General features: G+C 38.1%; 1 pseudogene and 1 gene segment (V, D, J or C); both read left to right on the top strand.

Annotated features, from left to right (window-relative positions):
• Positions 1 to 335: 335 nt before the first annotated feature.
• On the top strand, positions 336 to 1461 carry LOC104847980. The segment is given in 2 exon segments: positions 336 to 702; positions 1100 to 1461. Coding segments are annotated over 2 exon segments (411 nt in total).
• A 6083-nt stretch (positions 1462 to 7544) lies between these two features.
• Positions 7545 to 8024, top strand: LOC104847990 (annotated as a pseudogene).
• Positions 8025 to 13056: the final 5032 nt, after the last annotated feature.

Below are 13056 nucleotides of genomic sequence, written 5' to 3'. Positions count from 1 at the left end.
CCTGTCTAGGAGATCACAACTACTGTGGAAATAAGAAGGACGTAGGAAGGACCATTACCTGGGTAAGTTACAGGAGCAGCTGAGAATTGGAAAGAGGCACGAGGGAGGCAGATAGAGAATTACATATAATCCTATAGTTTAAATTGAATCATGAACGTACATAAAACTATATTAATTTATCTCATTTCATAATTATGCCCTTCATACTTTGTTTTATCATAATTTATAAAATTAAAAAGCCAAATCTAAACTCATTTGAAGAAACAGAAAGAAATTATGATTGCCCAAAATGTATAGAAATCAAATCTTATTAAAGAAAAGTATAAATTGTGAGAAATTGCTTATGGAGTAGAAAATGAACAGAGGACTGAGAGGAAACATTGATACCTTCCTTCTCCTCCTGAGCAAACAGAGACCTGATCTCTCTAGCCTTTCTTAAAACACAGAGCAGGTTTTATGTCATGTTTACATGAGAAATCCCCTCCTCCCTGCTGTCTCTTTCCGATTCACCCAACAGATTATCACACATCACTGCCCATGCCAGGAAATTTGCATATTTTCTCCTAGAGAGGACATTCTGTGCCCGTCTGACATAAAAGCTCAACTCTAACCTTGCGGTGACTGATCGGGTTTCCTCGGTTCAGCTTCACAGAATGAGGCTCCCTGCTCAGATCCTGGGGCTGCTGATGCTCTGCGTTCCTGGTAAGGACAGTGGGAAATGAGGAGGGATACACAGTGAGAAGGTGAGTTCTGGGTCTGAGTGCTTCCCACGTGTGTCCTACCCACCAGTGAAGTGTGCAGGTCTTGTCCTCCAGGAGGTGAAATACAGGGTTTAGATCTGTGAGGAAGAGTCCGGAAGGAGCAACGATCTGTGCTTTTGAGAATATTGTTATGGAGAAAAAGGAGGCTGGTGTAGGTGAATCCTAGGTTTCCCCTCCTGGCAGACAAATCTTGGGTTCTTTTTAAATTTGAATACTTTGGAGCATAACTCAAAGTCACATACATTTATAAAACCTAAATATATATTTAGCAAAAGGAAAGAATAAAAATTACTTACAAAATGTAGACATAATATTATGTTTCTCTGTCATTATTCCAGGGTTCGTGGCCCATGCTGTGTTGGTCCAAACTCCAGCCTCCCTGTCTACCACGCCTGGAGAGCCGGTCTCCATCTCTTGCAGGTCTAGTAAGAGCCTCCTCCAAACCGATGGGTACACCTACTTGAGTTGGTTTCTGCAGAAACCAGGGCAGCCTCCAAAACGCCTGATGTACGTAGTCTCCAGATTGGATTCTGGGACCCCAGACAGGTTCAGTGGAAGTGGGTCAGGGACAGATTTCACACTGCAGATTAGCAGGACGGAGGCTGAGGATGCTGGAGTTTATTACTGCCAACAGCTTACACATTTCCCTCCCACAGTGCTACAGCCCCGAACACAAACCTTTCTGCCTGAGTTGACTTGATTAGGAAGGCTTCTTGTGTTGTCTCTCTGCGGAACAATACAGCAGAGTCTCAGAGGCTGTGAGAGGAAGACGCTGGCAGACCCAGGGGAGTAGGTGTTGGCGAGGGCACTGAACCATGTGTGTCTCAGCTGCAGCTGGGGCTCCATATGTCAAGCTCCCATCAGCGGCGACATGGCCTAAGCTACAGCGAAAATAAAGGGTTCACTTGCCATCTGATCTACCAAGCATGACAGAGACAAAGCTAAAAAGAAGCTCATCCTAATGCTTTCTGCCTTAGTTTGTTCCCACTTAAATTTATCCAGAACTATAGCCATATCTTACGGCTGATTTGTGACAACATAAATACCAATGCATCTTTTTGGATTTTGTTTTTCTCAGATACTTGCTGTGCACATAGGGCAGGATTAGCTCCCTGTTATAAAGAGCCTTTCACTCCCTGCCCCACTCCACACTTCCCCTTAGTCTGAGAAACTGTTCCCGTGCTATGTAAGGCCCAGCAACACATTTTGCCTTACTTTGCTCAGGAGAGGATTACAGTCAAAACTTTGAGTGACTTCCTTAAAAATGTAATAAAGTGGATGTGTGAAGAATTCCATAGATGCAACTTAGAAATTAAAAATCTAAGTATCGAAGAATTATATCATAAAATAAATGTCATGTAAAACAGAAGTTGAGTGACTATAAAATTGTAAAAGCCAATTTTCATGGGGGAGGGGATATTAAGTTTTGCATTAGCAGCAGTAAAGGAAAACCAGTAGGACATTTGGTTGAGGTTGGTGTTGGCATGAAAACCAATCTGTGGCTCATCTTCCTTGGGGTGTACATGCTGGTAGTGTGGGTGTTTAGATAGGAACAAAGATGAAAAGTCATGCAGTTTTTGAGAAAAAATATGGAAGTTCATATGCTTCTTGAGGACTGAAATATTTATAGTGTTCCTGTGGCAGGCTTCATGGAATTGTAGCGCACCAAGAAGGACTCTAAATCTCTCTCTCTCTCTCTCTCTTTTCTTTCTTTTTGGTACCAGGGATAGAACTCAGGACCTTGCACTTCAGAGGAAGGTGTGGTGCCACCAAGCTAAATCCCTTGCACTAGGACTCTAGGTCTTTACTGATACAAGTGTTCACATTCCCTATTCATCATATCACACATCCTAGTAAACTCAATAGGCATATGAGAAAATTGTGAAAGTTAATTCTGTTGGCAACACATACTGGGTGTTGGTTACTTGAGAGAAACCAGTCATCCATGAAGACCATGTAATCAAGATGAAGAGCAGAAGGCAAAGATGGAGCTGGGAAGATCAGCGGTGCATGTAGGAGGAATCCAAGACCTACATCTCAAACATATAAAAAGAATGATCAATTTGCTATTGTAAGACAGCAAGCAGCAACAATAGTATTCTGCTATTTTTACCATCCCAGACCTTACAAAATGTCCCAAGAAGAAATAGCCTTATGCAGGAATGTGCTCTGGATCCAACCAACCAAGGTAGTCCTGTGCACTGCCAGAACTCAGCTGTATATTCTTTCCTGGTAGAGGCTCTCTGTGTTGGCCAAACCAGACTGTCTGGTGACACTCAAATTTAGAAAACTATGAGTGAAAACAAAAAATAGTGAACTTCAACTATCTCAAACTGTGTATTCTTTTTTGGTACTGGAGATTGCACTTGGGACCTTGTGCTTGCAAGGCAGGTAACAGAACAACTAAGCTAAATCCCCAGCCTTCAAATTGTGTATTCTTAATAATCACCAGTAGAAACTGAAAAATTCACAGGTAGCATTTTTAGAAAACTATGAGTGAAAACAAAAAATAGTGAACTTCAACTATCTCAAACTGTGTATTCTTTTTTGGTACTGGAGATTGCACTTGGGACCTTGTGCTTGCAAGGCAGGTAACAGAACAACTAAGCTAAATCCCCAGCCTTCAAATTGTGTATTCTTAATAATCACCAGTAGAAACTGAAAAATTCACAGGTAGCATTTTTAGAGGCAGGTGGCAGAACCACTGAGCCAAATCCCCAGCCCCTAAAACAACACATATTTAAAAAATAGCCCATTTTACACAAACTCTCACTTAACAAAAATCAAAGAAAGATACCAAAAAGTCATGCATAAGGCAAATGAAAATGCAAACACAAAATATCAAAATTTTTTCAGTACAAAAATTAATGATGAGAGGAAACAATTAGCTGTAATGAATACATAAATATAGATGAGAGATATGAAAGAAGAATCTAACTTCTTATTTTAAGGAACAATAAAAACAAGAACCAACTAAATACAAGTCTAATAGAATAAAAGAAATGAAAAATCATACAAGTAGTAATAGAAGAGTAATATAAAAACAAAATCAGAGTTGGTTTTTGGAAAGATCAACAAAATTCAAAATTTTTAGCTAGTTAGGAAAAACATAGATCATAGTTTAAAAGCGAGTTAATATGAATATTCATAAATAAAATGAATTACATATTTCTTTTTTATATGTAGCACTACAAACAATGGCTTACAAAAAATCTGATAAGCTTGCATTAATGGAAAATTTTTAGAAACACCCTTATAAGGCAAAGTCATGAAGAAATATAAAATATAAAGAAATTACCACTTAGTAAGATGGCATCTGTAAACAAAAACTTCCCAGCAGAGAAAGTCCAGAAATACTTGCCTTCATTGAAGCATTCTACCAACATTTATGGAAGAAAGGATACCAGCTCGCTCAACTCTTCCAGAAACTTATAGAGAAAGAAATATTTCCTAAATCATGTACCAGACCTGCATTACCATATCTGGCTATTTCTACAAAAGACAGAAAAAAAACTCTAAGAAAAGTATAAACAAGGATAGCATAATATTCATTTAAAATAATCACTCTAATTTAGTAAATGAAATTTAACAGTGTATTAAAAAATATTCCATGATCATGTTGGTTGGCCCAAAATATGAAAACAAGTCTAATAAATCACATTATCAGAATAAAGTTAAAATATATATAAGATAATTAGTGCAGATTACACATTGGCAATATTATTTAATCTTGGAAGAAAGTGGCAAGTAATATCTCAATAAAATAGAGGTATGCCTATTAACTGCTAAAAGTACACTCAGTAGAGAAAAAAACTCTTCTTCTATGATCAGGAGCAAGATATAAAAAGGCAATTACTTCCAATCATTTCCTATGTAATCCTAGACAAGGCAATAAAATATGAAGAAGCAATGACATCTAAACTGGAAAAACAGAAAGAAGTAAAATTATCTCAGTTCATAGACAATGTGATAATATGCATAAATACAAATTATTTTACACAAAATCATGTGCATGTGATTCATTTATAAAATACACAATTTAAAACTCACGCAAAAATCAGCTCTAACTTTACATGCCAAATATGGACAATTTGAAAAAGAAGTTAAGAAAGCAATACAATTCACAATGCCATTCGGAAATGGAAATATGTGTCCTAAAATTTATATGGAATCTCAAGTGACTCTGACTAGCAAACAGATCTTGGAACAGAAAACAAAGTTGGAGGTCTAGCATTTCTTTATTAGAAAACTTGTTTCAAACCTTTACTAAAAAGGGGAAGGGGAAATAGGGAGAGGGTGTGGGGGAAAGGCAAGAAGGGAAAGGAAAAATGTGAAAAAAGAAGGAAAAAACAGAAATAAAGTTTTTGTAAATAGGGAAGGGATGGAAGGAAGGGAAGGGGAATTGGGGAAAAACAAGAGCCAAGATATATCATGAGCAGGTACAGATTTCCAATGAGGAAAGTGACCGTAATGTATACCTAACATGTGCCAATAAATTTAATGAAAAAAAATCATGTGATACCAATTTAAAGGCATAAAGACAACAAAACAAACAGGAAAAAAAAACAGATAGAGCTCCTTTAATAAGAGGACAAATTATTTGCAACAACGATGCTAAGACTAATACTTGGTGAAGGGGCAGTCTTTTAAAAAAATCATGTTATGAAAACTGGATGTCTATGTAAAAACTGCATTTGGATCCTTATTCTACATTCTATACAAATAATGACATAAGATGGGTCAAAGAACTAAATGTGAGCTCCACAACTCTTTAAAGATCTAAGATATTGGAGTTGGCAGTGAATTCTTGTATATGACATCAAAAGCACTGACAACAACACAAACTACATTATTTGACTTCATCAAAATTAAAAACATCTCTGTGTCAAAAAACACTATGAAAAAGTGAAAAGGAAACTAAAAAACTGGAAGAAATGATGCATCATTTATTTAGTAAGAGATCAATAATTAGAATGTATGAAGCACTGCTACAACTCAATACTATAAACAATGAGCAATGACTAATAAAAACTAACCGATATATATTAATGAAATTTCACCAAAGAAGATATACAAAATGCTAGTGGGTATGTGAAAAGATTGCATAATAATTAGTACAGAAAGGGAAATTAACAGCACTGAGATTAACTTTTAACATGTACTATGACAAGTCCTTGGGTAAGGCAAGGATTAGTTGGAATACCAGTGAACTGCTGTAAGAATCTAAATTGGTGCATCCAGTGTGAGACATGGGATGACAGTTACTATAGGTGTCAAATACAGAACCACCATACATTCTTGCAATGACACTTTTGGGATTGTACCCAAGAGATGGGGGTACTGGAACTTCTTTTGTACAACTATGTTCATAGCATTATTTTCAGCAGCCAAAATGCAGACGCCATCCAGGTTTATATGCATGGGTGAGTAGCTACCAAAACACAGCAGATACATAAAATGGAACATTACTAAGCCGGAAGGAGAAGCAGATTATGACACCTACTACCATAAAGGTGAAACAGGCTATGAGAAATGTTATTTGAAAATCACAGACCTCCTCATATGACCACTAGAGGTCCTCAGCTGTCCCTCCTACTAAGGAGCTGTGAGGACAGTGGTTTTTCCTCAGGAGAACAGGCTGAAGGACAGCTTTAAAATCAGGCGTCTCTCCTTCACGTACACCCTTCTCCATGGGGAACTTCCAGTGTTTCCCCCATACATACATTTCTGAATGCAAGGTTCATTCTTTCTCTCCTCTTCCTCCTCCCTCCTGTGAACACTTCTGTGTTTGTATTAAGAGAAACTTGTACTCTTAGCCAACTTTGAACCTTAGTTCCCACTGTACTGTAGGAATCTTTCTAGAATGTTCATAGATGGTGAGTTCTGTTTATTGGAAACCAGTTTCTGGAAGGTTATAAGGGTACATGATATTTAGAGACCATACAGCCCTCTTGAGTTCATGAGGCATTAAGTCCACAATTGATGACTGGTATGATGATGTTGGTAAAGCAGAAATAGAGTGTGAACTTGGGTCTTTCTATGATAATCAATCTGCTGGACAAACCCTAATTTCTCCAAATTTCCAGCTCCTATTTATGCTGTATTTTTTTTCCCCCCTCTTGCTTCTAAAATTGTTCTAGCTTATCCAGAAATGTACCTGATGCAAAGAGCCTCTCTGGGCCTAACACCTAATCTTGTCACGCACTTATGCAAGTGTGTGTGTTTATGGAGACTGATACATTATTTAGAACCCATAATTGCACATGTACTCACTTTCTAGTGAGTGGGTGTGGAACCCATCATTGTGCACATGATCATGCTATGAAGGGAAAAACCACTTCATTGACAAGACTTTATAAATCCCCTGCTCTTTATGTGCCATATATTTTTTTATATCCTCAGTATAGGACAGCCTCACATTAATTTTTATTCCTGCCTTATTCAAGTGTCATTAACTTAGAATTTTTGTTAAGAAGAACAAGAAAGATGAAGGGGGTATTAGATTACTCTAATCATAAGACATCAGGTTGACCCTCTCTCTCTTCTGTGGCCTGCAGGGAATGCACATGTGGAAGCAATTCTGTCCTGTCTAGATCTGACATGAGACGTCTGGGCACTGAGTCTCTGCTGAGTTAGAAAGGAGCCAGCCCTGCAGCTCTGCCCAGCCTTGCTCAGACCCTGTTGTTGCATGTTCTCAGATCACAGCCCACTGTCCTGAGGACTTCTTCATAGGCTGCTCACACCCTGTGCAGGAGTCAGTCCCTGTCAGGACACAGCGTGGACATGAGGGCCTCTGCTCAGCTCCTGGGGCTGATGTTGCTTTGGTTCTCAGGTAAGGACAGATAGCCTAGAAATTTACTCAGGCCAGTGTGATCAGTGCTACCTGGTCTTTCAGGGTAGATTTATTGTGACATCAATTGTACCCATATTTGTTTTTATGTTTCCCATGTCAGGTGCCACAAGTGACATCCAGATGACCCAGTCTCCATCCTCCCTTTCGTATGTCAGGGAGACAGAGTCACCATCACTTGCCAAGCCAGTCAGAACATTCAGAGCAATTTGATCTGGTATCAGCACAAACCAGCAAAAGCTCCTAAGTGTCTGATCTACTGGGCATCCACCTTGAACTCTGGGGTCCCACCGAGGTTCAGTGGCAGCGGGTCTGGGACAGATTTCACTCTCACCATCAGCAGCCTGGAGCCTGAAGACGCTGCCGCTTATTACTGTCAGCACAGTATCTCTTACCCTCCCACAGTGACATAAAGCCATGAATAAACCTCCCAAGGAAGCAAAGGTGTGAGGCTGGGCTGCCCCAGCTGCTCCTCTGTGCCTCCACATGATTAGAGTGTTTCTTAGGTGCATCCAGTCTTTGAAGGTGACCAGGAAATTTTGGTAGAAGGGAAAAAGTAGGCTCCTTAGGCCCCCCAAGTCTTTCCACCTCAGCACCAGCAGCACAGACATGACAATGCCCCTACTAATTTGATAATGAATAATCTTATAATAATACCCAAAGAGACTGTGTTAGAGCATTAGATAGGGATTCTGCAGGAGTAGATAAGCCCTTCTATATATTCTATGCAATAATTACTTAAGATTTTTTTAAGACTAATTTAATTTCAAAAATTGGGAAGAAATCAGAGTATAGATATAGATATAGATATAGATATAGATATAGATATAGATATAGATATATCCTTACCTCCACATATGAAGTATTCACCAAATGAATGTTATTTTTCTTACAATTCATCCACCATCAGCACATTCACATATTGCAGATTTAAACAAATGTATCAGGTATCCAACATATATTAGGAAACAATGTAATGTAGTGTCACTGACCTAAAACTGTACTTGTGTCCCTCTCATTCGTCCCTCTTTTACCTCATCTCCTGGCAACTACTCCAGTTTTAAATGTCTCTCTATTTCTGCCTTGTCCAGAATGACATGTCTCTGGAATTTATAGTGGGGATTATTGGCAGAGTGGCTCATTTCCCTTCCTAAGGTTCATTTGAATTCCTCATGAACGTTTGTTGCTTGACTGCTCTTTTCTTCTTAGTGTTGAATAATAATATTCCATTGTCTGAATGTACCAGTTTCTCTAGCCATTCATCTAATAAATTACATGTTGATTGCTTCCACTTTTTTTCAGGAGTGAATAATTCTGCTATAAACACCCATGTTCATGATTTTGTGTGGACATAGTTTTCCACTCTTTTAAATAAATACCAAGGAACATGATTAATGGATTATTTGTGCGTAGACTGTTTGGGTTTATAAGAATATGCCAAAAATGTCTGCGAAAATTTCTTCATTTTCAAGATAATATTTTTGTTATTTCCCAAATCACTGAACTGTTCATAATCTGTTTGCACTTGCAACAGGACCAGTGCCACTAGCAGCCGGCGACTCTCCTTTGCTGCACCTCTTTGCCAGCTGTTCCTAGGTGCTTTCTGTTCATAGGCCCTGGCTGTTCTGCTAGGTTTGGCACAGCATCTTCACATCCGCCATCATCTATGATGTCAAAGTGATGTTTCCAAATCTCTGTAAAGTGTTCAATGTGCGGACGAGGATAATTTATTCAAACATTACTTCAAATGCTGATCCTTTATTCTTTGTTTTGGGGCTTTTTTCTCTTCTAGGTTTCAAGCTTACTGTTTTTGTCATAATTTTTAATTTCTGAGTTCCTCTTGGGCATATCTGAGGTAAATCTGTTAGATACAATTATCTTGATTTTTCTACAATCAATGAGTTCTTGACTTATTTTCATTTCCAGCAAATATCTCACTGGATCTAGAATTCTTGGTTGACAATTCTTTCCTTGCAGCACTTGAAAATGTGTCATTTCCTTTTTTTTCTCCATGATTTTTCAGGGGAAAAATTCCATCTTTTCAAGTTGATTTTTTCCCCCTGCAGCTTAGGAGTTATTTTTGTCTCACTGCTTGTTAGATTTTATTTTCTTGTACTATAGATTTTAGAAACATGATTTTGTGTCTTGATGTAGAACTCTTTGTGTTTATTCTGTTTTTCAAATCATTTTATTTTCAATCTACTTTTCAGTCTTGTTTCTATTAGGCAATCACCATTGTTTCATTTTCCACTGTTTTGATTCTCTCCTGTCTTCTCCATTCTATTGTCTTCAGTCTCTCCAGTGTCTGTCTCTCTTCTGCAACAGACAGCATCTCCAGTGCTTGCCAGAAAGCAGCACATTCCAGGGAAGGATCCAGTGATCCATCCATGTGTTAGGTCTGCCTTGGCCATAACAGATCCCCAGCTTGGTGCAATGTGTATGGGATGAATAATTATTTGCCATTTAGCAGCTTCTTTATTCAGATGTTACTGCTGATTATCACTCTCTCAAACTGTGCTATGTCATATAGTATAAACTAGCAATGCAGTCACAAAAATGTGAATTAAAATTAGAAGCATAGCACTCAGTTACACTAGCAACTTCCTATGCTCAACAGACAGATATGGTCCATGCCTACTCTATTGGGGCAGCTCAAAGATAAACATTTTTCACATCTTATGAAATTCTTTTGGATATTATTTTAATGATTCCCCTTGATCACTCATGATGCTATACTGAGGAGAAAAGACACCAGCTGTTGGCCCAGAGGGATATGTGCTGTCTTTCCTGGGGATGCTGCTGTGATCTGAGTCAATTCTGGAACGGTTTCAAGGGGGCAAGGGACGAGGTTGCCCTGCCATCTAGCCCAGGAGCCCTCAATTCCCACCTCACACCCTGGCCTTGGCCCCTTCAGGTTCCTTCATGGTCATATTTCCCCTCTAAAACATATCTTTGATATCTTATATGGGTCATAGAACCTAGCCATTTATTGCTTTTTGACGAATATATTTTCTAAATATCCTTTGTCTTTTAGTTGGGTGATTTAATTTTTGACACCGGATATCATTTTGTTTTCCCTTAGATTATCGGTCCAACTGATGGATACAATAGGAACAACTTCCTAAGACGCAGTCCAGTCAAGAATTTCTGGGACTCAGCCACTGAAACCCTATGAGATGCTACATAGCAAAGCTACCATTAGGTGGCAAACAACTCCACTATATCTGAGAGAGAGAGAGAGAGAGAGAGAGAGAGAGAGAGAGAGAGAGAGAGAGAGAAACACACTAATATGAGAAATTTATTCTTTATTCCCCTGGTAATATTCTTTTAAATTTGTTTCATGTATTTCACTTGCTTGATAGCTCTTTTCTTTTTAGTGCTGAATAATAAATACTTCCTGTCTGAATGCAACAGCTTCTTTATACATAAAATAAAGAGCATGTTAATAGATTCAAAATTTTACCAATGATAGCTAAAGTTGCTAAAAATTCCCATGTGCAAGATTTTGTGTAGTTATGTGTTTACAACTGCTTTGTGTAAAGAGTTTGATTACTGAATTCTTTTGGTTGCAGAATATTATTTTTTGTGTGTGTGTGAATCTGACAAACCATCTTCTGAATTTGTCTTGATTTTAGAGATAAGTTTTTTGTCTTTTCCTGATGACTCAGCTGCTAAATGTATGTTTTCAACTGCAACTCGGTGCAGCACCACAAGCCACAAATGGGTCTCCTTCCCTGTATACCCTTGCCAGCATTTGGTGCTGTTAGTGTTCTGGGTTTTGTTCATCCTACTATATGTGTGTGATAGTATTTAGTTTGCTACTTGTTTTACGGACTTTGCCTGTTTCCTCATTTATCTACCTAGAAATTCAAACTGCTGTTTAAAAACAACTTCCTTTTGCTATTACTATTCTTGATAGTCTTCACTTTTTAAAATACCATTCTCAATTTAGTTATATGTTTATGTTCCTTATCTGGATTTTCATTCTTTCCACAATGAATTTTGTCATAATACCTAGGCAGTGAGTATACAGAGTTACATCTCAGTTAATAACATGTAATTTGTGACCTTCACCAATTGGTGAAAACATATATCCATTTTCATGTACTCATATTAAAAACCACATAAACCATATAACTATATAAACCACAAACCCATATAAAATATACATTTTCAATCATTTTTTATTTTTCAATACCACACATATCTTCTTACAAAAAAGGAAAATAATACATTATAAAAAGTGAGATTTCTCTGCTGTGGTGCAGGCAGATATATCCTTAAATTTTAATTAAAAATAATTTCAATCTAGAGAACTTCATGAAGAATAAAATGCAATTTTGTAACATAGTTGTTAAACCTAGATGTCGAGAAAAGATGAAGAAGAGGTGACATTTGTAGATTACTTATTGTAAGATAGTTTTCAAAATGCTGTTTTTTACTTATATTTTACTTACTCTATGTATATGCTCAAATCTTTCCCATAATGTCAAGGATTAAGGGAAATACAATTGTAATTATGTACATCTGATCTTAGAAAGAGGAAATCTGATGGTCCTCCCATAGAATCCAGTGTCTTCCACAGAAAGCTTGGGTGACCTAACTGTGTTCCACCCAGTCTGCAAAGCCCTGGCTTGTGGCTGCTGATGCTCTCAGGTGAGGAGAGCATCTCTGTCCTTCTCTTCTCTGTCCCTGTGTCTGCCTACTGATGTAGATGAATTATGAGTTCTCTTCTTCTGACTTCTATATATAAAGGGACAACCCAACAGAGACCAAGTCTTGGGAAACTCTAGAGAGAAAGGGAAATCTGAGAGACATGCTTCCAGAAATGCTGTTGACAATGGAGAGTTCACGCTGGCTGTCCAGCATTATTACAATTTTCTGAACATTCAGAACTTTATCCATTTAGAGGATGGCTCCAGAATGTGCTAGAATTGAGTACTAGTATTATGTAAAGGCTGAGAAGAAAGCAAGTCATTTCAAGCATATGTGAAGTTGATGAGATAATTATTAAAAATGAGCATTAAAACCTTTTTGAGGTTATGATACATTGTGCATTTTAATTGTGGTGATTGTTACTGGACATATCAAGGATACAACAGCAGCCTGGAGCCTGAAGATGCTACAATTCATTAGTATCAGCAGTATCAGGATTGCCCCCCCACCACAGTGTTACAGTCACCATAAAAAACACTGAGGGTGGAGGAAGTGTGGTGGCCGGGCTGCCCAGCTTCTCCACCTCATTCCTTCATGCAGTGAGACTGATTGATAGTTAACAGCCAGGATCTGAAGGTCACTGGATGGTTGTGGTAGAGATCAAGGAGACTCATCAACAATTTCCTGTTCCTAGGGCAGAGGATTTAGCTCATAGCTCAGCAGTTTGGTGGCCAGAGTTCAATCCCCAGTATCAAAAAAAAAAAAAAAAAAAAAAAAATTTTTTTTTCC

This window comes from Fukomys damarensis, unplaced genomic scaffold (genome assembly GCF_012274545.1).
Source record: "Fukomys damarensis isolate Sample0158 unplaced genomic scaffold, DMR_v1.0_HiC HiC_scaffold_2, whole genome shotgun sequence".
Lineage (NCBI taxonomy): Eukaryota > Metazoa > Chordata > Mammalia > Rodentia > Bathyergidae > Fukomys > Fukomys damarensis.
The sequence above is the reverse complement of the archived record's forward strand: the minus strand, read 5'-3'. Positions and strand labels throughout refer to the sequence as shown.